The sequence below is a fragment of the Diadema antillarum genome, unplaced genomic scaffold, assembly GCF_040938485.1.
Source record: "Diadema antillarum isolate AM-2024a unplaced genomic scaffold, OU_Dant_1.0 seq00001845_RagTag, whole genome shotgun sequence".
Lineage (NCBI taxonomy): Eukaryota > Metazoa > Echinodermata > Echinoidea > Diadematoida > Diadematidae > Diadema > Diadema antillarum.
The window spans coordinates 131,474-158,080 of NW_027272517.1; the positions used below are offsets into that span (position 1 = coordinate 131,474).

At 38.2% G+C, this 26,607-nt stretch overlaps 1 protein-coding gene across 1 annotated transcript in view; it reads left to right on the forward strand.

The window, feature by feature from the left end:
- Window positions 1-1,106: 1,106 nt before the first annotated feature.
- Window positions 1,107-26,607, forward strand: part of LOC139712707 (uncharacterized) — a 37,299-nt gene continuing 11,798 nt past the window's right edge. Inside the window, exons 1-7 of the mRNA XM_071624510.1 lie at window positions 1,107-1,227; window positions 1,942-2,048; window positions 6,363-6,484; window positions 16,833-16,906; window positions 18,966-19,054; window positions 20,019-20,157; window positions 20,741-20,974. Coding sequence (XP_071480611.1) covers window positions 1,134-1,227; window positions 1,942-2,048; window positions 6,363-6,484; window positions 16,833-16,906; window positions 18,966-19,054; window positions 20,019-20,157; window positions 20,741-20,974 — 859 coding nt within the window. The 5' untranslated portion in view covers window positions 1,107-1,133. The remainder of the gene's footprint in view (window positions 1,228-1,941; window positions 2,049-6,362; window positions 6,485-16,832; window positions 16,907-18,965; window positions 19,055-20,018; window positions 20,158-20,740; window positions 20,975-26,607) is intronic.

A 26,607-nucleotide genomic window follows, 5' to 3' on the forward strand; every position in this document is an offset into this window, starting at 1 on the left:
AAATATCGACTTAAAATCGAAAAAATGCTTCAATTCGAAGGCTTACAGGTGAACTTGAAGTGTTGACAACAGGTAACGTGCAACACTTGGTTCTGCCCTTTCTGTTCGAATTGATGACTTAATGTGACTCGGTCGAGAGGGAGAGCTACACTGAACTGACGGCCAGCGCATGTGCACAAATTTCAAATCCATTGACCGGATAAGATGTCGTTCTCCCAGGTTCCTCTCGACCGAGTCACAGTAAATCATCAATTCGAACAGAAAGTGACCATTGGCAGAATCAAACGTTGCACGTTGCCTGTTGACAACACTTCAACTTCACCTGAAAGTCTTCAAATTGAAGAAATTTTTCGATTTTAAGTCAATATTTATCCACGATACTACCCCTGTCATGATCCTGAATGCTACAGTGCACAGCCCCATTATGCTACACGTTGGGGCTGGTTGCGTTGGGGCTGGTCGCAGTTACATTGTACATGCTCACTTACATCCGATGTATACAAGTATTTTGGCAGTGCACTGTCAATCAGCTGTTACAATTTACAAGCATTAGCAAGCTATTAGTCATTTTACTGAGTTGTAAACAACTTCTAGATTTCTAGCCTACTTCCATGTAGAAGTGTATAAGACTGTTATTGAGAGAGCATCATTGGATATTTTGGCTTTTGAGCAAGTTCTACTTGTAGCTAAGCAGTAATGCTTTGCTGTTGATCTTCAAGGTTTTGCAAAATGTGTATGAGTAGGCCTACTGTTGAAAAAATTTTATAGACCAGTGAGCACTGGAAGATGTTAGAATTGGATCTCTCATGTCTTTGAAGATGTGTGTATTTTTTTTTTTAATCCTGTGTAAACACTTACATAGAAGGGGGTTTGCTCCTCGGAAACTTTCCAAAATTGCAATTTATACCAAATGATTAGTAAATTACAAATGTGAGTGCAATGGCAATAAAACAATACCTTACTCTCATGTATTTCATCATAAAAACCCACAGTAAACCTGTAACTGCTCCAACCCCTGTCTGTAATAATTTAAAGTCTGTTCTATGTTTCTTTCTGACCATCTTCAGGTAGCCTTTAAGCAAGGTGTGTGAACAAAAGTGGATGTCCTGGCCACCCCAGCTAGCAAAGCCACCATGCCTGCCCTCTTGGAAAGGCCCAAACTCACGAAAGCTATGGCTTTAGCCTTGAGGGTGCACATTGTGAAGGAGAGGGAGAGGAAGAGACAAGGTTTCTGGCATCCCTTTCACTCCCTGTCATTTTTTCGATTTTCCTAATTGTGAAAAGTTATTTATTGTCATGTATAAAAACACAATTGTTGCACTGGACAAGAATAATTTCAGCAACAATTTTTTGTTCTCCATAATTTGTATATTCGATTACAGCATTGTGGATAGAAATAAGTCCTTCTTTTGCCAATATGATCTGTGACTTCCTGGCTCATTTACAATGCAGCATATTAAAATGATTGTCAATACAGGGGCTCATCTCATTCGTTTAGAGATTATATGCTCAAAATTATCCTACTAAATTGAAACAGTTTTTTTTATTACCCTGATACATTGTTATTATTCATTTGTACAATTTCAATTGCAAATAAGGCAAACATACACAATGCATATTTGTACTGTATTGCTGAAAAGTACAATATGAATGATAATCAGCTGCAGTGTATTATATAGGCCAGTATTTCATTTTTTTTTTTCATTATCTAGTGAAAGATACTATCAAATTCACAGTTCAGTTGTCGATGGCCCTGATGAGATTTTGTAGGCGGAAAAAAAGGTTTGTTACCCTGGAATAGCCTAATTGAAAAAAAAAAGAAAAAGAAAACTAGTAGGTCAAAATAGGTACAGTAGATGTTACTATTGATAATTATCATTGATTTTTATTTCCATTGATGTGAAGTGGTATTATTTTTTTCTGTTTTATTTTGCCTTGTAGAAGAGGAAGAAGCAGACAAGGCTATTGAGAGGAAGAGACAGGAGCAGGAGAGGTTAAGAAAGAAGCATGAGGCTGAGACACTTTCACTGGAGGAGACAAAGGAACAGGTGAGCACTCGCTGGCTTTTTCCTTTCTCTGATGAGACAAATTTTAGTACAAACAGACAAAATAAAACAAACGCTGTGAATGTTATTTCAAGTGGCACCATGAGAAGAAAGATGTTACACAGGCATTGGTTAAAGGCATAATTTACCATTTGCCGATGAAACAAAAACCCAGCATTAGTGCATTAAAATAGTTCTAAAATGTGAGTTAGGGATAGAAACAACCACTGTAAAAATTTGAATCTGTATTTATATATATATATATATATATATGGGCAATTCCGCAGTTAGAGGGACATGACCATAAAATTTCAATTTGGTTTTTTCCTTGATTTTTGTGTTTGACTTCAGAAAGAACACTTTGATAATTCAGGAAAAACTATTTTTCAGGGTATCTTGATAGTTTTAGGTATTGAATTCACCAATTTTGAACACGTAATCTTTCAGATTGAATTTCATCAGCAAAATCTCCATAATGGCAAAGAAGATAGCTAGTCAAGTTAAATGCCATTTTCTAGCCACAAATATTGAATTCATAGAGGCAATGCAGTGCTTTCATGGATAGATTAAGTAAAATCAACTTACATGTCTTCGAAATGCAAACATGTGTGCATTTCCCCAACCATTGGACAGTCATGTAACGTTACTAACCAAAAAGTGAAATTATTTACCTCCAGAGAGTATAAAGTGTCTATGAATGATAATATTTCAATTTTTCCTGCTGTGTCCAATGACTAATTGAAATATGAAAATAAGTATTACTAATCATTATAGAGGTTAGAAATAACAGCAGTCAAAATGTGTAACGTTACTAACCACGTAACGTTACTAACCACAGCCTGCGTGTATTGTAACGTTACTAACCATGAAATAAGTGAATAAGACTCCAGTGGACAGGTCCTGGTCTGGCAAAATTTTGCCTGATGATAGAGCCAGATGTCAACTACAAGATTACGTGGTCATACAGTAAAAAGATATTGGCTTTTTTTTGGTGTAAATTAATTATGCAAATTTACGCATGAAATCATATTTTCACCTATAACTCCATAAAAAAGACTGAAGGATTGCTAAATTTTTGTGTAAGAGTTCCTCAAGACACATCAAACAATTTTCTTGCAAAAAAAATAGCAAAATCAAAATCAGTTTCTTTTGTTTTTTATTGTTTTGTTAATTTCTTATGTATTTTAATGTTTTTTTACCTTTTGTTTTCTATTGTGTTTTTTTTGCCAAAATTTGTTGCAGGCACTTTTTCAAGCTTATCTACATTAGAATTGATTAATTTCACTGGTCAAAGGTTGAAACAATCTAATTAATATCAAATTAACAAAAAAACACAATTTGCATTGGATTTGCACGCGATATCATGAATTTGAGCTGTTTTCAGGTCGACATGCATTTATGCAAAACATTACATAACTGCAGAACGGTGTACCCGGACGTCGCAAATTTGGTCTCAAAATATGCGGGAGACTTCAATGAAAAAAGTCATGAAATGATGCGGCAAAATCTTTGTGCGTTGCGGAATCGTGGGAAATGTTGGGGGGGGGGAGGTCTGCAGCATTCGCATCATTACAGAAGGCTCACAAGGTGCACATTGAGCGATTTTTTTTTTTTTTTTACCAATTCCCATGGGAAGGGGCAATTGATGGAATCTGTGGGCCAGCAGAGCATTTTGTGTAGAAAGTAGTGTTAAAAACAATTGAGGCCATCACTTCAAATTTTCTGTCCCAATATGAAATTATCATACAATGGTTTGTCGGGGTTAATTACGCTTCAGGTACAGCGAACAGACTTTTGTTTTCAGAACAATGCAGAGATTAGACATTCAAACTGGTCTAAAAGAAAAAAGAATACATGTCTCTAGACTTGAATAAACATGAATTCAACTAATACACTGTATTATTTGAGTTAATGTCATATGACTTGAACTACTTTCACAATAATATAAAACATTGCATTATTCTGGATTTCTATTGTGCAATGACTACGCACACCACAATTGGCCATACACTGTACATACTACATACCGGTACATTAGTTTTTGCTCTTTGATTTCTTTCCCCTTTATTAAAGGTACTTAACTGTTTTGCTCAATAAAACAGGCAGCTTTTGTGAATTACTGTGAGTCATGATGAACAGTGATTGGCAAAGTTATGAAACTGTGGATATCACTTGACCTAGTCTTTAAGAGTGGTACTCTTTTTTAGTTTGTAATTTATGCAAACATTTTTTCTAGTCTTTTTTAACATGTACAAGTACAATGGTACTATACTGCATGAGTTTGATGATTGAAATAAGAGTTTCATGTCTTATCTGATGTTTCTTAGCTTTAACTTTGCATTCTCATGAGGAAACATGTAATGATTTGAGTTAACACACAATTCTGTAATCACTGGACAAACCGTAACGTTACTAACCGTAACGTTACTAACCCTGATTTTTGTACTTAATTTTCAAACAAAGTTATAATGAGAAAGGATATTTGGGGTAGATATTGCCCTTAAAGCTAGAAATGAAAAATAAGTGTTGATATATTTCAAGCTATACCAGTTTTAGCAAACTATTTGTTCAAAGATGCTCATCAATTTTTTATGTCCTTTTTTTGTAACGTTACTAACCGGCATTAAAAGCAGACCTTTCTTCTAAAATAATTCATGAAATGATTTCATTCTTTGCTCTGTTCTAGGTCTACACTAGAATGATCTCTGGTGACATTAATGAGACTTAACATCCACAGATAGAGAAATGAGTCTAATCAAAATCATGAGAATGTCCCTAAAATGTAACGTTACTAACCGCGGAATTGCCCATATATATATACGATATAAATCAAATACACAAAATGTGAACAATAGTTATAATAAAAATTATGTTTCCAGACTAAACCGTCTACAGTTACGGTTTATTGAGAAAAACACTGATATCTCCGTATATTTTATGCTTTATTGCAAAAATTTTGTATGGTAGGATGTTTTGTGTTAGAACAGACCTACACATACTGTATGCATCAAATGTGATATCTTGAACATTTTTTGAAATCACTGTTCCCAAAGATAAACAGAGCCTTTAACAATGTTTCCATAATGACAGTATTGAGCTGCATGGTCTCTGCATGCTGCCAATATCTCTGGTACTGTGTAAAGATGAGTTCCATGACATTTGCTCCTGTGACAGTTGCTCCCATGAAATATATGCACACTAAGCCAAACATAAAGCCTACCCCAAAACATAAACCTAACCCTTAATCCTAATCCTCAAATCAAATTAAACCTAAAACCCTATCACAATCTTAACCCTAACCCTAACCCTAAGTCCTCTGAGAAAATTATACCAGAGCAATTGTCCTTTATATTCGCAAATGTTATGTCACCGTTAAGATGAGCTCTACTGAAAATTCATATTTGAAAATGACCATTGAATGCTTTTTCTAAAAGCAGAACAAAACATGTGAAAAGTAAACAACTACACTGAGTGACCAGCTTTGCCCCATAGATACACAATTTCTCCCATATTACTATGATAATAAACCATTTGAAAAATTCTCTACTCTCATGGTATTTAGTTATTCACAGATATCTGCTTGTAATTGTGAAAGAGGTTTTTGTGCACTTGAGTGTTTGTTTGTTTGTTTGTTTGTTTGTTTGTTTATTTGTTTGTTTTTTCATCCATGTGAACATTGTTGTACAGCTCAGTCAGCTAAGATAGAAAAATAGTTTAAAATTGAGCACCCACACCCACTATTTCAAAACAATTTCTTTTTGGTCTCTCTATCAAATAACACAGGATTTTTTTGATGAAATTTAAAAACAAACAAACATTTGTTCAAAGGGGTAATTACAACTGATGTTGTAGAGAAGATATGTGAATAGAAACCCAATTCTTCCCACTCGCAACTGTGTGCTATTCCATCAGTGTGGATTGTACTTTACTTGTAGACAAAATCAGTATTCCTTAAAGTTTCATGGCATGCTTTGATGTCTTGTTGAAATGCCCAAAATATTTGAATACATCATATTTGCATTAGTTACAAATGGCACATGCATACTCCACCCACTGTCACACCGACACCGTAAGTCATAAAGAATGGTGTGTGTGTGTGTGTGTGGGGGGGGGGGGGGGTGAATTAAGTGGGCTTGAACATATTTTCCTGTGATTTCTTGTGGAGATGGAAAAACAAGAGTTGGAGGGAGCCTGGTGTACTCACTTGAATATTTGTATTTTTGTGTAGTTTAGACACCATGGCTTTTAGCGAATGTTATCTGAATGTTTGTGATTTCCTTGCAACTGATTGACGAATTGCCCTACATCATTGTGTAGATCAAAAATATGGAGGAAAAGCTGAAGTCCTTACAGCAAGAGAAGCATGAACTCTTCCTCCAACTCAAGAAGGTTCTCAATGAGGACGAGGTCAGGCGCAGACAGGAGGAAAGCAAGAAGAAGTAAGTTTTCCTTTCCCACCCAAGGACACACAATGAAGCGAATTTTCCTGTAGCCAGCCAGAGATTCTTGTAGATAGATTGTCTCTTTATTGTGTCACCAAGGATGTGACAGTGGATAAGGGTCATGTTTGTGATTTACAAAGACATTCGCAACTATTGCAATTTGCAATGAGTGTACTTGGAAAGGTATTGAGTAAATTCATGGCAGATCAATAGTTTGTACCCAGCTCCTGTCAGAGTAATTGTGATCATTGGAAATTTGATTTTTGTTTAACTTTATTTCATTTGTAACTACTTAAATCTCTTCATGAAATGAAGGCCGTTGGACTTCATGGATCTCTAGACTGGAAATATTGAGTGTGAGCATCTGAGAAGATGTTTATCCCAAAAAGTCCCTATTGATTCCGGTGTTTGAAGAAAACAAAACAGAACAAAGAATGGGCACTTGTTGGTGTTGGGATAATAATGATCGCAGAGCCATTTGTAGTCTGGTAGGAATGGGGGGTCCCCATGCACCCCCCGAACACATTTTTTTAACTTACTTTTTTGTAACCCTTAGGGTGTCTAGTTAATGAAATTTTTTGCTCCCAAGAAAAAATCGTGTCCCATGGGGGTCATTTGCGGCCATCTTGGCAGCCATCTTGGATTTTCAGGGAAAATCATGAATTTCCATAACTTTTGAACTACACAGCATACAATTACAAATAAAGCATTTCTTCAGGGTAAATGTGACATGAGGAATCGATTGAAACGATTATTTACATGATTAAAGAAAAATTGAAACAAGAAAAGTCAAAAAATATGACAATTTCAGTGTCATTTACACCGAAAAATACCCAAATAGTTTTACTTTTGAATTACATAACATCCAGAGACAAATAAAACATTTCTTCAGAGTAAATACGGCACGAGGAATCGTTTGAGATAGTTATTTACATGATTAAAGCAAGTTTCATACTAGAAGAGTCCAAAAATGCAAGAAAAATTAGTGTCGTTTACTCTAGAAATTGACCAAATAGTCTATATACATAGTACATGACAATCTCATACCTCATAAGAGTGACTGACTACTTTGTCCTAATAGTCTTGTAGTAAAGGGGGATCTTCATACACCCTCCTTTTTGGTATCCCTTAGGGTGTCTATTACATGATTTCTTTTTTTTTTTTGTTTTCACGTAAAAATCGTTTCCCATGGAGGTCATTGGCGGCCATCTTGGATTTGCGAGGAAAATCATTAATTTCTATAACTTTTCACGTTTCCAACATACAGGGACAAATAAAACATTTCCTCAGAGTTAATATAGCATGAGGAATCGTTTGAGATAGTTATTTACATGATTAAAGCAAGTTTCATACTAGCAAAGTCCAAAAATGCGAGCAAAACCAGTGTCGTTTACTCTAGAAATTGACCAAATAGTCCATACTAGTATACATGCATGACAATCTCATACCTCATATGAGTGACTAACCACTTTGTCGTAACAGTCTGGTAGTAATTTGGGGGCGGGGGTCCCATGTACCCTCCTTTTTGTATCCGTTAGGGTGTCTTTATGATGATTTTTGTTTCGTTTCTAAGTGAAAATCGTGTCACATGGGGGTCATTGGCCGCCATCTTGGATTTGCGAAGAAAATCATTAATGTCTATAACTTTTGAACTTTCCAACATGCAAGGACAAATAAAACGTTTCTTCAGGGTAAATGTGGCGTGAGGAATCGGTTGAGATGGTTATTTAAATGATTAAGACAAGTCTGCAACAAGAAAAGTCCAAAAATGCAAAAAAAAGCAGTGTCGTTTGCTCTGGAAATTGCCCAAATAGTCCATATAATATACATGACAATCTCATACCTCATAAGAGTGACTAACCACTTTTGTCTTGAAGGAATGGGGGGATCCCCATGCACCCTCCTTTTTTGTATCCCTTAGGGTGTCTATTGAATGATTTTTTTTTCAAGTAAAAATCGTTTCCCATGGGAGCCATTGGCGGCCATCGTGGATTTGCAAGGAAAGTCATTAATTTTCATGACTTTTGAACTTCACAACATACAGGGACAAATATATCATTTCTTCAGGGTAAATGTGTCACGAGGAATTGATTGAGATGGTTATTTACATGATTAAAGCAAGTTTGATACAAGAAAAGTCAAAAATATGAAAAGTTTAGTGTATATACACCAGTACTATATAATCCGTTTATATACATGACACAAACTACTTCACAAAAGTGACTTATCACTTTGCCTTTAGATCATAGCTCAGATCTAGTGTTTTGTATCAAAAAGAACATTCAACATTATCTTAAAGTAATCAACTCCAAGCATTCTGACTTCTCACTTTTTGAAATCAAATGAAGAATGTAAGCACTATGGCAATCCATATGCAAATACCCCTAAAATAGCACATCAAAAGAGGTGAACATACAGATTTTGATCACAACATGTGAAAGTGACCGTTGATAATCGACAAAAATAGAACCCAAAATGAAATTGAATACTTTTTGTGCGCATTCTATTTCACTTAATTTGCATATGAAGAGTTTGAGTTGGGGTATTTTCATGAAAACAATCACTCGGCCAAGATGCTCTGCCGATTTCAACAATTTAGGTGCCAAAATGTTATCATTAAAACTTATTGAAGATTAAGTTAAAAGTGATTCATTCAAACGTATTTGTTCAAAGCCTTTCTGTCTGAAAATAAACATATGAATTTCACTTGACAGCCAGAAATCCACTCTGTGAATAGAGACTGCTATATCAATGTGGATTGCGGCAACTGATTTTGGAATATTTGCATACGAATCGCTGATGTGCTTACATATGTATTCTATTTCAACAAAAGGAAATTTCAAATTGTTTGAAATTAACTTTTCTTTTAAATTCTTTTAAAAGTTTTCTGATGCAAGACAAAATATTTAACCTTTGATCAACAGACAAAGTGGTTAGTCACATTTTGTTACTTGTGTACTGCAGTATGTGTTTTCCATGAAGTATGGACTTAAAGTATATCGAGAAAAGTAACACAATATGACTTCACTTTGTCAAAAGTATTCTGAATTCTCATCCTGTGCAATTATACAAAACACAGAAGCGGTAAGCGATATGATAGCTTTTGGTTTCACACTTCTGTAATTTCTAGTCATCATCAAAACGATCATTGTAATTAATGTCTGGCTGCTCCTCTTCATCCTCCTCCATCTACGCAGTAATTTTCTGAAGTAATCAATGAGGGAAGTAGTAAGGATAGGGCCAGTTAACCACACCGGGTCCATGATACCGAAGGCTGTCTTCTGCCACCCTTGTCCAGGATCAAAGGGGGTTAGCGCGCCATAGGACTGGCTGATCAGCTCGCTTAAAGATGGCAAGGTGCTGGTTCACACATTGACAGTGTTGGATAAGGTTGCCCCTGCCAGGTGGGAGCATGGAGAAAACCACCTTGGATTTGGTCATCAGTTGCTCGCCCTCTCCCCTCATCTGCTTCAGCATGATGCTGCGGACGCCATTAATAGATTTCTCCCGGGCCTTGCTAAACATTGGCATGTGAATGCTTTAATGTCATCTGTCACCTCTGGCTCCACAGACTACCTATCACCAAGATTTCTGAGGAAAAAGCAAACAAACATTGGCACAAAATGAAGTCATATTTTAAGATTTCAGTAGTGTTTATTATGATAATACTGAGCAAGTTACTAGATTTCAGTAAAATACTTCTGGAATTATGATATCAGACTACTCTCACATGAATGCTATGTGGTACATGGGGTGGCTTTGTAGATTCTTTAGGGGTCCAACGTACCTTGCTCAACCCTTGAAGGTACTTAATTATTACATCTTCCCCGGTAAACACATACAGTCCAAGTATTGTGGTACAGTAGTCAGCTCATTTTGATTCTGCATTCAATTTCACTGACATTCACTATCTGGCAATGCTTGACAGTCCGTTTATTAAGGAAGATACTACATTGTAGAAGTGAGGGCGATGGATTAAGCATGGAGCAAGGGGATTGAAAATGTCTGTGCATGGAGTCCTCACAAAAGCTACCTTGTACCAAAGCTTAGGGGCGCACTTGAGGTAGAGCACGACCCTGGTGTCCGTCTGATCCTCCTGGTTAGACAGCCGCTCATGGATATCGCTTATCGTCTCCTGGAACATATCATTGTGTAAACAAAAGGAATGTAACAGAAATCACATTCTCTGAAGCTCAAGTGATTCCTGTTACATTATTTCTATTCACACAATGATGCGTCCCAGGAGACAGAGACAATCAGCTCTATCCATGAGCTGCTGTCCAACCAGGAGATGGACACCAGAGTATAAGTGCTCTACCTTGAGTATTCCACTGAGCATGGGTACAAAGCAGTTGTGGTGAGGACGCCAGACACAGACATTTTCTTGATCCTCTTGCACCATGCTCACTCCGTCACTCGCTCTATATTCCTTGATAAACGGATTTTCGAGCACTGCCAGATTGTAAATGTCAGTGAACTGGCATACAGAATCAAAGGGAGCTAACTACTGCACCACAATACTTGGACTACAAGTGTTTACCGGGGAAGATGTAACAAGTGCCTTCAAGGGTAGGGACAAAGTCGGACCCCTAAAGAATGTACAAAGCCACCCCATGTACCACACAGCATTCAGGTGAGAGTAGTCTGATATAGTAGTAGTAGTCTGAGCAATATTTTACTGAAATGTATTAAATTGTTCAATATAACATTTGATAAACAATGCTAAGATCTTAGAACATGACTTTATAATGTGCCAATGTTTTGCCCGCCTCATAAATCTTGGTGATTGGTGATCTGTAGAGCCAGAGGTGACAGATGAGATTGGAGCATTCGCATGCCGAATGTATGGCCACGAGGCCTGGGAGAAGTATATTAATAGCAGCATCATCCTGAAACAGATGGTGGGAGAAGGCGAACAAATGACGATCAACTCCAAAGTGGATTTCTCCATGCTCCAACCTTGAAGAGACAACCTTATCTCACACATTGAATGTGTGATCCATCGCCTTACCATCTTAAAGAGAGCTGACCAGCCAATCTTCTGGTGCTCTGTATTGCATGACCCCTTTGATTCTAGATAAGGATGGCAGAAGACAGCCTTCGGTATCACGGAGCTAGTGTGGTCAAGTGGCCCTATCTTTCCCACCTCCCTCATTGACTTGCTTCAGAAAATTACTTAGGAGATGAAGGAGGATGAAGAGGATGAGCTAGACATTGATTACGATGATGGTTTTGTTAATGACTAGAAATTACAGAAGTGTGAAATGAAAAGCTGACATATCGCTTATGTCTCAAATGTACACACTAGTAGCTATGTACATATTATGATGTACTGTATGCATGGTTGTTTTAATGTGTATAATGTACACAGGTTGACCAGAGGAACATTCTATTTGGTATAGATATAGTACATACAGGCTGACCAGATTAGTGGAGAATTTTCTAGGTGGTATACAATGTACCTACACCACATGCATGTGACAGGAAATAATGTACATTAAAGCTCACTCAATCTAGAATAGTATCTCACCCAATCTAGAATGTTCCAGGAAGTGCTTACATATTTGGCTGAGTGATGCACTGTCCCTGTAGCCCAATGTGATTGGTAGTTATTTTTAGTAGGCTGTTATGCACATAGTTAGGCAGTGAGTCAGCTCAGATTTTTAGAACCGTCTTGGACTTGCTAGTATATACAAGTGTGTGGCCCCAGGTTGGAGAAAATTACAGAATCTTCAAGAAAGGGGTGAATGGATAGTATTGTAAGAAGGGGAAATTCTGAGGTAGGCAGAGTACCCAACACCTCTACTCAGAGAGTTACATCACTTCTGGCTCTGAAGCGACTTGTTATAGTCATTCCTGTGTTACCAGCTGACCTGCTATACAAACTGTGTTTGTGGAGATTAGGCTATGGAGACATTTTGCCTGTAGAGAATTATTTTGCCTTCATTGGAGATAGACTCCATATTTTAATGTCAACGGACATTGCTACGGCAAAGCTGTGACGGGCTGGATTCCTAGCTGGATATTATTAAAGTGAATCATCATTCAACGCATCGACTAGACGCGGTCGTCATAACGTTGGATTTTTGTACATATTTCGCTGTGGACATATACCCTGGATATACTTAATGTGGAGTATTAATTGTAACCAGCGCCTCTGGATTACGTCGGAGGAATCATTCATCGGTGAGTCACAGATCATTCATCGGTGAATCGCGGATCATTCATCTGTGCATTGAGCATCGTATTTGGACATTTCCAGGAGATTACATGGATTTTGTGATTTGAGATTTGGCTGTAATACATATAAGTGATTCCATTACTGATACATAATTGTTTATATTGATTATTATTGTACTGATGTTAAAAACGATTACGAGTCTGTACCCACAATATCACTGTTAATAAACCGCCTGAACATTAGTTTATTGTTTCTTTTTTCTTTCTCAGAGTGATTTTGGTCGTAACACTTACTGCTTCTTTTGTTTGTACAGTTACACAGGATGAGAATTCAGAATGCTTTGGCGAAGTGAAGTATACTGTGTTACTTTATTTTTTCAATATACGTTACTTCCATGCTTCATGGAAAGCATATACACACGTCACAGATGTAGTCACTTTGTCTTCTGATAACAGCTTAAATATTGTGTCTTGTATCAGACAACTTTTAACAGAATTTGAAAAGAAAAAAACTTAATTCCAATCAATTTGAACTGTATTTTGTTGACTTTGAATACAGAATGTAAGCGGAAAAGCGATTCATATGCAAATATTCCTAAATAAAAGTAGCAGCAATCCACATTCTGGTATAACAGTCCCTTTACACAGGGTAGATTTCCGGCTGTCAAGTGAAAATTTGCTCTTTGTTTTCGGACGATAAGCTTTAAACAAATACATTTGAATGAACTGCTTCTATAACCCAGCCTTAAATAAATTTAAATAAAAACATTTTGGCAGCTACATTTTTGAAATCGACTGAACATTTTGTGTTTTCATGAACATTTTTCATATTTTTGGACATTTCTTGTATCAAACTTGCTTTCATCATGTAAATGACCACCTCAATTAATTCCTCGTGCTACCTTTCCTCTGAACAAATGTTTTATGTGTCCGTGTATGTTGTGTATGGTTCAAAAGTTGAACTATTTTGGTACTTTTCGATGAAAACGACACTGAATTTTTCATATTTTTGGACTTTTCTTGTATCAAACTTGCTTTAATCATGTAAATAACCATCTCAATCGATTCCTTATGCCACATTTGCCCTGAAGAAATGTTTTATCAGTCCTTGTATGTTGGAAAGTTGAAAAGTTATAGAAATGAATGATTTTCCACGCAAATCCAAGATGGCCGCCAATGACCCCCATGGGAAACGATTTTTACTTGGAAACAAAAAAAAAAAAGTCATTAAATAGACACCCTAGGGGATGCCAAAAAGGAGGTATGAGATTGTCATGTACTATGTATAAAAATTATGGACTATTTGGTGAATTTCTAGAGTGAAAGACACTAGTTTTTCTCGTTTATTTTTGGCTTTTCTAGTATGAAACTTGCTTTAATCAAGTAAATAACTATCTCAAACGATTCCTCATGCCGTATTTACTCTGCAGAAATGTTTTCTTTATTATTGTATGTTATGTAATTCAAAAGTAAAACTATTTGGGTATTTTTCGGTGTAAATGACACTGAAATTGTCATATTTTTTGGCTTTTCTTGTTTCAAACTTGCTTTAATCATGTAAATAACAACTTCAATCGATTCCTCATGTCACATTTATCCTGAATAAATGTTTTATTTGTAATTGTATGCTGTGTAGTTCAAAAGTTATGGAAATTCATGATTTTCCCTGAAAATCCAAGATGGCTGCCAAGATGGCCACCAATGACCCCCATGGGACACGATTTTTTCTTGGGAACAAAAAATTTCATTAACTAGACACCCTAAGGGTTACAAAAAAGTAAGTTAAAAAAATGTGTTCGGGGGGTGCATGGGGACCCCCCATTCCTACCAGACTATTGGGAGAGCAGTGACTATCTTAAAGAGACTTCACTATATGAAAATGAGGCCAGATTTTTGCCTCAGACTTTTGCTATATATACATACACAATAGGCTGAACAGCTTAGTATGGGCACATATTAAAACATGTACCTTGCCGATTAGAATAGTAGGAGTCGTAGAAACGACTTTCTTTATTGGAGATATTCCAAATTTCGAGAGTGATGGAGGTTCAGGAGTTATTTGTTTGTTTGTAGTTTGCTTTTTCTTTTCAACCAAAATATCAGCTAAAGCTTCTGAGCCTGTAGATGTCACATGCTGTATCATTGCTCCAGTAGCCTTGTTACATTGTTCTTTCAATTCCTTTGTACAAAAGGAATAAGATTTCACACAATGATGGTGTTTTGATACATGGTTTATCAATGACGCATCCAGAGAGAGTTTTAAATTTCATATGCCATCCATCAAAACTGTTTTCCTCAATATAAAAGGTTTTTGAAGTGGCAGGCAGAGCACTGATGTTCTCCCATCATGTGCATAAATCCATCCATTAGACTTTTTGTAAGAAAAGTGTTTGAAGTTTTGCTGAGGTTTTTATATCAAGTAATCTTTTATTTGGTTGTGTTTTTGGTTCATGATCATCAATATATGAACAGCAGTTAGTTTAACTTTGTGCAGGGAGGTGGAGGTTCCACCTCCCTGCTTTATGCATGTCTCAGGGCTGCACACTAACCCCTTTGTTCTACTGGTCCAACCTGTCTGTCGGACCAGTAGGTACCCAGTTTTTCCATTTTTAGCTCACCTGAGCCAAAGGCTCAAGTGAGCTATTGCGATCGCCCTTCGTCCGGCGTCCGTCGTGCGTCGTCCGTCGTCCGTCGTCCGTCGTCCGTCGTCCGTCGTCCGTCGTCCGTCGTCCGTCGTCCGTCGTCCGTCGTCCGTCGTGCGTCGTGCGTAAACTTTTTACATTTTCATCTTCTTCTTGAAAACCCCAAGACCGATTTTCATCAAACTTGGCAGGTAGCATCCCTAGGGGGTTAGGAACTCAATTTGTTAAAATGGGCACCATGCCCCACCCAGGGGGCCCCCAGGGGGGCCCAAACCCCCCAAAATTAAGGAATCTGTAAAAATCTTCTTCTCTAGAACCAGAAGTGATAGAGCTAAGTTAATACTATGAGTTAGTACATTGATGACTGTAGTTTCAAGTTTGTTCATGGCAGAATCAGGGGTGCCCCCCTTGGGACCCAGGGGAGGGGGGTGGGGAAGGGTTCTAATGGGGCCTAAATTGTACATTTTCATCATCTTCTTGAGAACCCCATGACCCATTTTCACCAAACTTGGTAGGTAGCATCCCTAGGGGGTTAGGAAATCAATTTGTGAAAATGGGCACCATGCCCCACCCAGGGGGCCCCCAGGGGGCCCAAACCCCCCAAAATTAAGGAATATCTGCAAAAATCTTCTTCTCTAGAACCAGAAGTGATAGAGCTAAGTTAATACTATGAGTTAGTACATTGATGACTGTAGTTTCAAGTTTGTTCATGGCAGAATTAGGGGTGCCCCCCTTGGGACCCAGGGGAGGGGGTGAGGAGGGGTCCTAATGGGGCCTAAATTGTACATTTTTATCTTCTTCTTGAGAACCCCATGACCTATTTTCACCAAACTTGGCAGGTAGCATCCCTAGGGGGTTAGGATCTCAATTTGTTAAAATGGGCACCATGCCCCACCCAGGGGGCCCCAGGGGTCCCAAATCCCCCAAATGAAGGAATCTTTATAAATCTTCTCTAGAATCAGAAGTTATATATAGAGCTGAGATAATACTATGAGTGAGTACATTAATGACTGTAGTTTCAAGTTTGTTCATAGGAGATCCAGGGGTGCCCCTCTTGGGTAGGGGGGGGGGGGGGTGGTGGTTGGAAGGGTCCAAATGGGGGCCTGAATTGTACATTTTCATCTTCTTCCTGAAAACCTCATGATGGATTTTTGTCAAACTTGGCAGGTAGCATCCCTAGGGGGTCAGGATCTCAATTTATCAAAATGGGCACCATGCCCCACCCAGAGGGCCCCAGGGGGCCCCAATCCCCCCAAATTAAGGAATCTTAAAAAAATTGGGCCCTTATTGTACATTTTCATCTTCTACTTGAGAATGCCTGGTCAAATTTTGGTAGAGCTGTGAATAATTTAGATTAGTGACTGCGTGAAAGGTGAACTTGCGATACTCAGGTGAGCGCTAGACCCGCGGGTCTCTTGTTTTACTTGTCCGACAGTGATTTTTACTGGTCAGGGACCGTCGGACCAGTGCCAGTGTTCAATGTTGTATATGTATGTCCTGTTTATTTTGATTTCCTCATCTAGTGAAATTCTTGCTGCAAGAAGCCAGCCCTACTATCCTGCCTTGCCATTGTCTGGACCTCACATGTTAGTCCAAAGTAAGTACCAGGCAAATCAAGCCTCATTACAGAGCTTGTCACTTTATAGGCCAGCGTAATGGACAGCCGGTGATTATGTCATTACGAAGCTCTGTCACATTTTGGAAATTATTCCGCAACCCAAACAAACAGTGTGTCCACCCAAAATCTTGAGTAGCATTCCTGTTTGCGAAGTCAGCCATTACTCCTGTCACATGCACTCACTTCTTTGACATTTTAGAAAGAATTGCAACACTTTTTGCGAGTACAGTCATATGAGTAGTAGGCATGCTCATGGATATTGGAGTAGAGCACCTTTTTCCTTCACAGTAAAACATACCACAATTCTTAGGCCTAATGGAGAAAAGAAAGAGGACGAGGAGGAGGAAGAAGATGAAGATGGAGTATTTCATGAGAGATCATAGGAACAGGCTCCCTCCTCCACTGGAAATAGTTGTAATGATCTTTTGATTCATGTTCAAAGTTTGTCATGCATTGTTTAAACAACCACTATCAGAAGCAGCTCATCGTTATAACTGCCCATTAAAAATAAGTAAAGATGTGTTTGTTGCAGAGTGTATACTTTGTTTGTATAAAACTGACTGGAACTTTTCATAATCCCATGTTCAAATATCAGATATTTCCTGAAGTTGTCAGTGATGAATACATACCAAATTGGATTATGTTTTTACTGGCAGTGGGATATTTCAAAGATCAAGTGCAGGCATGATACATTTCCTATGCCTGAATAAAATGTTGGCTTAATAGTCCATGGGCCAAGACCCGAAAAATGGGTTGTTGGTACCATCTGAGGTGGCACAACCTTTTTGGTGTCAGTTTGTTTGTCGGGCATAGATATGCTTATCAAGCTATGATAGCATTTCCAAATGAGTAGCTTAGTCATAATAATGAATTTTTAACCAATTTGGTCTCGTTTTTATATCCCTATACTTCTGAATCGAAATTAAACCGCTATACAAAGAAGAGCACTGCCTTCTGTATGTCCACAGGTGTTCTGTTGTAAACGCGGTGCGCTTAGTCTTTATTCAAGGCAGCGAAGGGAATATCCAAAGGGTTATGATGTCCACAGCTGTCACGCAGTGCGCTTAGTCTTTATCTAGACCAATGTACCGTTATCATATCTACAGTTCCTCGTAAAAGGGATTATCTATACTGTTTTTATACTACCCTATCAACAAATACATCAGTTTTAAACAAAAATCACTCTGTTCATTTACAATATCATTCATTATAATGTATCGTAGTGTACCGGTACATTGTTTTTGCATTACCTTATATTGTTGGAGGGAAATAAAGCGACATTGGCGTGGTATCAGCGTTTTCACCGTAGCGTTTTCGCGGGAAAATGATAAATAATTGAAAGATACGGTAAAATTCACGAGGAATTGCTTTTGTTGTTGTTGTTGTTTTTAGATAAAAGGATATACACTGTATCATACGCTTTGTATATTCCCTTCGCCGTCTAGAATAAAGACTAAGCGCTGTGGACATCATAACCTTTGGATATTCCCTTCGCTGCCTTGATTAAAGACTAAGCGCACCGCGTTTACAATAGAACACCTGTGAACATACAGAAGGCAGTGCTCTTCTTTGTATAGCGGTTAGTTTCGATTCAGAAGTATAGGGATATAACAACGAGACCAAATTGGTTAAAAATTCAGTTACTATGACTAAGCTACTCATTTGGAAATGCTATCATAGCTTGATAAGCATATCTATGCCTGACAAACAAAATGACACCAAAAAGGTTTTGCCACCTCAGATGGTACCAATATCTGGCCTGGCCCATGGACTATAAAGAAAGTGTAGGTTTCTATCATCTCTCTGAGCATTGTTAAAGGTCCTGTTTACCTTTGGGAGCAGCGATTTAAAATTTTTTCAAGATATCACATTTGATGCATATACGTCAGTTGTATCACAAAACACTAATGCTGGGTTTTTATTTCATCAGCAAATGGTAAATTATGACTTTAAAGTGGAGGAGATAACAGTATAATTTTTTTTAATGTAATTTATGATTACAAATACAACCAATGTTTCTGCATGTGTCTTCTTATAGGTGGTAGTCTAGCCAGACCTACACTGCTTGGAGATGGAGCCAAGGGTCACTACTACAGAACACAAACGCCACCATCACAAACAGTCCAGGTGAGATGCTCACTCCCCCACCCCACCCCCCCCCCCCTTTCTCCTTCTGTGTCTTTGGGAAAAGACCTGGGCCCCATTTCACGAAAAGTTGAGAATCAAGCTTCCTGATTGGCTGTTGCTTTGGGAAGTAGCCATTCCAGCAAGAGTTGCCATCCTATCAACTTTAATGAAATGGGGCCCCGATGATGATGCTGCTGTCAGTGATGATGATGACTGTACTGATAGCTGTGATGATAAAACCCATCATAGAGACAAAAAATGGGAGATAGTATGACTGCAGTAAAAGCTACAGTGATTCTGATTAGAGTGGAAAAGCTGACAATTTCAATGACTAATACAAGGAAGTATCTGGTGACGCTGTTGGTATCATTACATAAACTTGTAAAATGTATATTTATGCCAACAGATTCAGGTGATTGTTGCATGATACCAGTTATGTATAAACATTGTTAGTTAACTCAGTGGGGTTGGGGGTGCTCAACCATTAACTTTACCCTCAGTTTTGTATGATTTATAGACGTTGACAAGGTACAATTCCAGCTCTATTTTACTGTAATACTGTCTAATTTTTCCCAAATTTGGACTTCCTGACAATTTTGCAAGTGGTAGGATTCGCGATCGTGAAGTAGTGTTAATTGTCATGCACCTTGTTCATGTACTGTGTATTGCATACCAGCACACGAATACGTTAACCCGTTGAGGACGAGTCCCGAGTATAGTCGGGCAGGTGTCTATGGGAAATGCGTGTTGTAGCAAAATCAGTCCATCCTCAACGGGGTAATGTCCCTTTCACGTCAGTATCAGATCTCAAGAGCTTACATTTTCGCATGTTCTTCCAAATCAATTTTTGCAAATAGAACCTGACTCGCAAAATTGCAAAATATAAACCCCACGTAATATGTGGCATATACCATATTCATAACTGTGCTGTACTGACAGAGTTAATTTTGTTTGACCCCCACAGGGTGTGAAGCGGTCCCGCAGCCCCTCTCCTCCTGTGGTGGACCTGTACCCCAAGCATCACATCCAGGGCAGCCACTACACCCAGGGGGCCTTTGCCCAGAACCAGGTCACACACACCCACAGTCCCTACAGGCAGCAGGGTAAATGCACCATCCACTCTCTGCATATCTTGAAGAGCACCCCCTATAGTTCATCTTCTTGTAATGAAACAGCACTGTGCAGTTAAATGGCTCGCTGACATACCTTCAATTTGTACACAAAGTAGTGAAAAAAAAATTGTCTGTTTGTACTTCAAAGAACAAACAAGAAAGTTGATGCACAAGTCATTTGTGCAATATGCCTCATTTGTATGTCACAAACATGTCTGTTTCTGTACACTTATAGATACTTAACTGATATGATTATGTTTGAGATAGCTGCTTTTATTTGTTGTTTTTTTCCTTTGTACTTTTAATTTGTTCTTTGATGTAGTATGGTGACTAAAAGTGAAACTCCTTGCCATGTTAATTAATAGAGTAGATTGTAATCATTTGGGGTTAATCAAGCAAACACTTAAAGTTTTAAGAGATTAAACAATAAAGCGAATTTGTCTTCAGCGCTTGATGAGAATCTGTACATTCATGTTCCCATAGTTATGATCTATACATGTCGAAGAATTTCACCATAGTTCATCGCTTTTTCGTTGATGATGATTCGACAATCTATGATGATACCCCACTGCAGGCCATATAGCTTACACCACAGCTCAGGCACCTTCCTCAGCCTTCATCAACCAATCAGCGGCCGGCTACCCGCCCACCCAGCAGCCTGTCCACGCAAACTACGCCTCCAGCAGCCAGTCGAACCCAAACAAGTACCAGGCGCGGGAGTCCGCGTTCAGTTCCTATGGCAACCACTTTGCTGCCACGCCCAAGGAAATGAATGAACAGTTGTATCAGAGACAACAACAACAACAGAGTGAGTTGCCATTTCTGTGTTTCCAATAGTCTTTATTATCACTCTTGTTGTGATAATAGTCATCATGATGATAATGATTATCATTTCATTCTTATTTTACTATCATGTTTATTACTTCCGCCAAGGAAGGAGGTTGTGTTTTTCATCGGCATTTGTTTGTTTTTTTTTGTTTGTTTGTCTGTGTAAAAAATAACTCCAAAAGTTGTTCATGGATTTGATTAAAACTTGCAGGAAAAGTTGATAATGAGACAAGGAACAGATGATTAAATGTTGGTAGTGTAAGAGCGTGATTTGTGTGTCCCTTGTCGGGTTGTGTAGCGTGGTACAATCACAACTCTTACGTTCAGACACGAAGGAAAACCAGGTTCAAACCATGATATGCAGTTTAGACAAGTGCACATTTATTGGTAATATATAATGTATCCAACGTGGAATATAACAATAGATGTATATGCACACAGACTCCCTAAATTCGTGTGGTAGCCATATAGCTACCCATGACAATGGTCATGGGTATGGCCAGGGAGTATCGCCCCTGAGGACTTGTCCCCAAGAGGGGAGAATCCAGAATGACCCATCTAACCATGTGAGGTCACTATATAAGAGATGGGTCTTTGATGTAACAATTACTTTGGTTACAATAATGTAGTAGAACTGGACAAAGGACTGGCTGTGGGAACTGTAAATACAGGAGTCTGAATTACTTACAGAACAAGAGGAAGGATTAAGTATTAAGTTCATTGCGGATTACTAGAGGAAGGAGTATATTGTGATGGTGGGCTTTTACACGGGAAGTTTACATGGGAGTTTGATGACATTGTTGAAAGAATATAAGGACTATTAAACTGTGGGAATTGTAAACAGGAGTTTACATGGGAAGTTCAATGACATTGCTAATGAAAGAATATAGGAACTTTGAAACTGTGGGAATTGTAAACAGGGTTTGGGGTGGACTGGATTTCTAAATGAACCAATGTTCAGGGTAGCATCTTTCCGTCTTACATTCGTCTCATCTTTCAAAAAGAAACGTCCTCGTTTCATAATTATAAACTGATGGATATTGACAAGAAATCAGGACATTGCAAATGGGAAAAAAAACAAATAGAAAACAAAAATGATAATCTAAAACCAACATCAACATTAATTTAGATTACATTGTCCATATCATCCTCTACACCTTACTGGATTTTCTATCCATATGATCAATGCACAACAAATATACAGCAACAAAATGTTTAAACTGGTTCAAACTGGGCAAAGAAATGATTTCTGAAAAAATACAATAATATATGAAATTATCCTAATCAAAACGCAATATGAAAAACACATCTAAACAAATGCATAGATGAGCGAATTGTAATCGGAAAATGAACCATATATGAAGCTAACACCCTCATCATTACTACTGATAACATAAGAAAAAAAATGAGAGAGAAAATAGCAAAATTTTGAAAAAGCAAGGGAGGGAGAAAAAGACTGGGATTGAGATATCTTATAGAGAGAAAGAAAGGGTGGTAAAGAGACGTAAGACATGAAATTTATAGAAAAGGTAAACAGAGGAGATAGTGAAAATTCAAGGCATAAGCCGCAATCATATGAGAACTTAAAATTCAATCGAATACAATGTAGTATGTACAGTATGATTATTATGAGACGTTCCAGAAGCATATTACCTTTAAGGAATACAATCAATGTAGGTATACAGATTACACAGAACACAAACGTACAAACCCGAGATATCCACGAATGTCTAAAATAACTTAAAACACTGAAAATAATCAGTTTGGCAGACTTAAAAGAAACCCAAAGTGGGAAATAGATTTAGGACAATAACTCTAGTTATAGCAAGGCCTAAGGATCCATAAAAACACAATCTCAAAGTACATGGTTATTCTCAGGAAAGAGATACCAACAACCAAGATTATTTCAGTTAGAAAATAACCTCAACTGTGATTAAAATACGCAATTACAAGACAAACATATCACAAAACTAGCAATTATTCTATAGAGATTGGAAAATGAATATATGGAACTCATGGTAACGAAAATATAATGTCATGTATAGTGGTATTGCCTCAAATTCATAAAAAAGTGGATGTAAACTAACCAGAATGTTGTGATCAATTAGGAAAGATTAAAAGCCAATAGATAGCAATGAGCATGATGAGAGGCCAATTATAAGTGAAAGAAACAAAAAAAAGTTGTGTGGCAGACAAGACAAACAATGAGACCCAAATATTTCAATGTGATCATCAAATAGATTGCAGTATAATTCAATGAAAAAAGTTAATACATGCAGCACATCTCAAGTTATGAGGTGGCAAATCATGAACTCTAAATTCAATGAGGGATACAATAAGTCCAAACGCAAATTATGTCGTCATGTACAGTATAGTAAATTTTCAGACCAAGCTGTCCATGTACGACACCAAATTAAAGACACGGGCACATCCAATAAAGGGAAGAGTGATTGAAATAACTCCAAAAGAACTAAACTAACGTGCGAGGCAATGACGAATCAAAAAGGAGTAAACTATTGTGCAATGCAATGATGAAGAAAAAAAGATAAAATCAGTGAAGAGCATTTACATGAATAATGAAAAATCCTATGATCAAAACATTAGATCAATGCATTACTCAAAAGAGATATAAGCGCTGTAAGCAAAGAAATTTACAAATAACTACAGAGATCCTCAAGCATAAAACAGTGATAAAGGAGAAGGGTAGGATGCGAGGAGGGTTATTAATGCAAGGATAACAAAAGCAGGGTAGAAAAGGAGTCTTAAAGTGGTGACACGTGATCAAAAGAGATGTACGCAGAGTTGTATTGACCCCGTGAGCGAGACTGAGTATGCAGGGAATCAGAACGAATGCGTGGTTGGGAACGGAATCCTCACATGTATAGGCAACACGAGTCCCGCAAAGAGTTTCATAGGAAGTGACGACACCACTGCATCAAGGCAAATGTGACATCACCAGAAAAATTAGGAGGCAATCATATAAGGATAAATGATTCCCCACGGTAGGAAAAGAAGAGGAGACGACATCAACATCATAAAGTGAAATCGGTGAAGGAAGAAATAAGGGGGGGGGGGCAATGAAGAAAAAAGAAAAAAGTGAGGTGGTGATGTAGCACAAACAAGGTGTCACAATGAAAATGATAGGCAGTTGAGAAGCACCGAATAGAAAACAAGATGAGAAAATAACAAAGCAAAGGTGCCAGCATATCCTACACCACTATGAAATAAACAATTATCAAATATAAATCAAAACACAAAACATGCAAAAATTGAAGGACCACAGACCCCAAAATAAAAGGACCTCTAGTGCAGGGCACAGAGACTGCGCAAACTGAGCATTTAGATATAGTGCAGGCTAACTAATTCCAAACAGTGAATATAACATTTTCTAGTGTGAGGAAGAGGAAAGTTTGCAGAAACCAGAGCTAGAAGAAAAAAAATTGAGCAGAGAAATTGCCCTATTAAGTACAGCACAATCACTACCGGCAACTCACATACAGGTATACGCAAACCCCAAATCGAATGCAGCGACAATAGCATCAAGTCCCAAAATCAAACTACCATACAGTAGAATACAAAGATGGGAAAGTAAAACATAAAATATACCTGTCAAATCAACTAGACATAAACTTCAAGCAGTAAGCATATACTGTAAAATGAGGAATACGCGCGAAATTTAAAGGCACGCGAAAGTTCCTGTTCATATCACATGCACCGAATGTCAAAGGCAACTCGCGAAAACTTCACGCTGGAAAAGGCCGTCGGCTCCATTCACACACACAAAAAAATATGCCGCGAAAATATCGTGTTTTGCAGTGTACTCGAAATGTTATGTATGATTGACAAGAAAAAAAATATAACTAAAGAGGATCAACTTAGCAGTTCAGTCCTGGTCATCGATGAAGTCGACACCAACACGAAGAAGCAGCAGCTAGATGTCAATACAATATTGTAGATCCAAAGCAGTGCTGGTGCTGATGACGCGTAGCGATCTTCTCATCGACCGCGAAGAAGATATAGAAAGCAGATCACCACAGAAGAATTCCTAGGGTTGAATTTAGATTCCTAGGCGATGGAGATGTGTAGTGATGATCTCGTTGACGCGAAGAAGAGATGTAGAAAGTGGATCACCACAGAAAATCTCCAGCGTTGAAATTGAAATCCGAAGCGATGATCCGTCGACAGCACGTACGTACAGTAGGCACCTCAAAATGATAAGTGGCAAGAATTCCAGTATCAGCAACAATCCAGCAACAAGCAATCCAGAGCTGGAACGATCGGTGACAGAAGCATCCAATCGAGTAAAACAATATTACCCGGTAATCAAAGGCATATACGACGAAGACTTTTATGTCTTTGTATATACATGTAGTGCAATTTACAGGACATAAAATAATATATTTCAAAGTTCAAAACGGCAAAGCGTCCAGCAAAGAGCTGTTGAAGAATTGGTCATTCTTAACAGCAAATTTGCGAGGTAAAAAGGTAAAAAGGTGAAGCACGGTCCCTTGTAGAAATCAGGACAGCTGCTAATATCCAAATAATCAAAATAGGCGAGCTCATAAGTCCGAATATCCGAGCGGGAAGCGATGGCTCCAGTTTTACCGCTGCTACCAATTGTAAGAGCGTGATTTGTGTGTCCCTTGTCGGGTTGTGTAGCGTGGTACAATCACAACTCTTACGTTCAGACACGAAGGAAAACCAGGTTCAAACCATGATATGCAGTTTAGACAAGTGCACATTTATTGGTAATATATAATGTATCCAACGTGGAATATAACAATAGATGTATATGCACACAGACTCCCTAAATTCGTGTGGTAGCCATATAGCTACCCATGACAATGGTCATGGGTATGGCCAGGGAGTATCGCCCCTGAGGACTTGTCCCCAAGAGGGGAGAATCCAGAATGACCCATCTAACCATGTGAGGTCACTATATAAGAGATGGGTCTTTGATGTAACAATTACTTTGGTTACAATAATGTAGTAGAACTGGACAAAGGACTGGCTGTGGGAACTGTAAATACAGGAGTCTGAATTACTTACAGAACAAGAGGAAGGATTAAGTATTAAGTTCATTGCGGATTACTAGAGGAAGGAGTATATTGTGATGGTGGGCTTTTACACGGGAAGTTTACATGGGAGTTTGATGACATTGTTGAAAGAATATAAGGACTATTAAACTGTGGGAATTGTAAACAGGAGTTTACATGGGAAGTTCAATGACATTGCTAATGAAAGAATATAGGAACTTTGAAACTGTGGGAATTGTAAACAGGGTTTGGGGTGGACTGGATTTCTAAATGAACCAATGTTCAGGGTAGCATCTTTCCGTCTTACAGTAGTGATCTGGGAACTTCTATGGATTTTTGAAGGATTTTTTTTCTTTTGGTAGATAGGGTGAATGAACTTGGGAGTTCAAGCAGCCCATATTTGAGGTTTGCATATATACGCTTTAAAGTGCGTGCTCTGCTGGGGCAAAGCACTGCGTAGCTGAAAGCTGATGACATTGAAAAAGGCTTCTATACTGGGAAATTGGGCGATTTTCAGCATGCGTGTATAATGGGTGGAAATGAGCTGCTTGGCAGAGGTCTGCTCTCTACAAGTGCT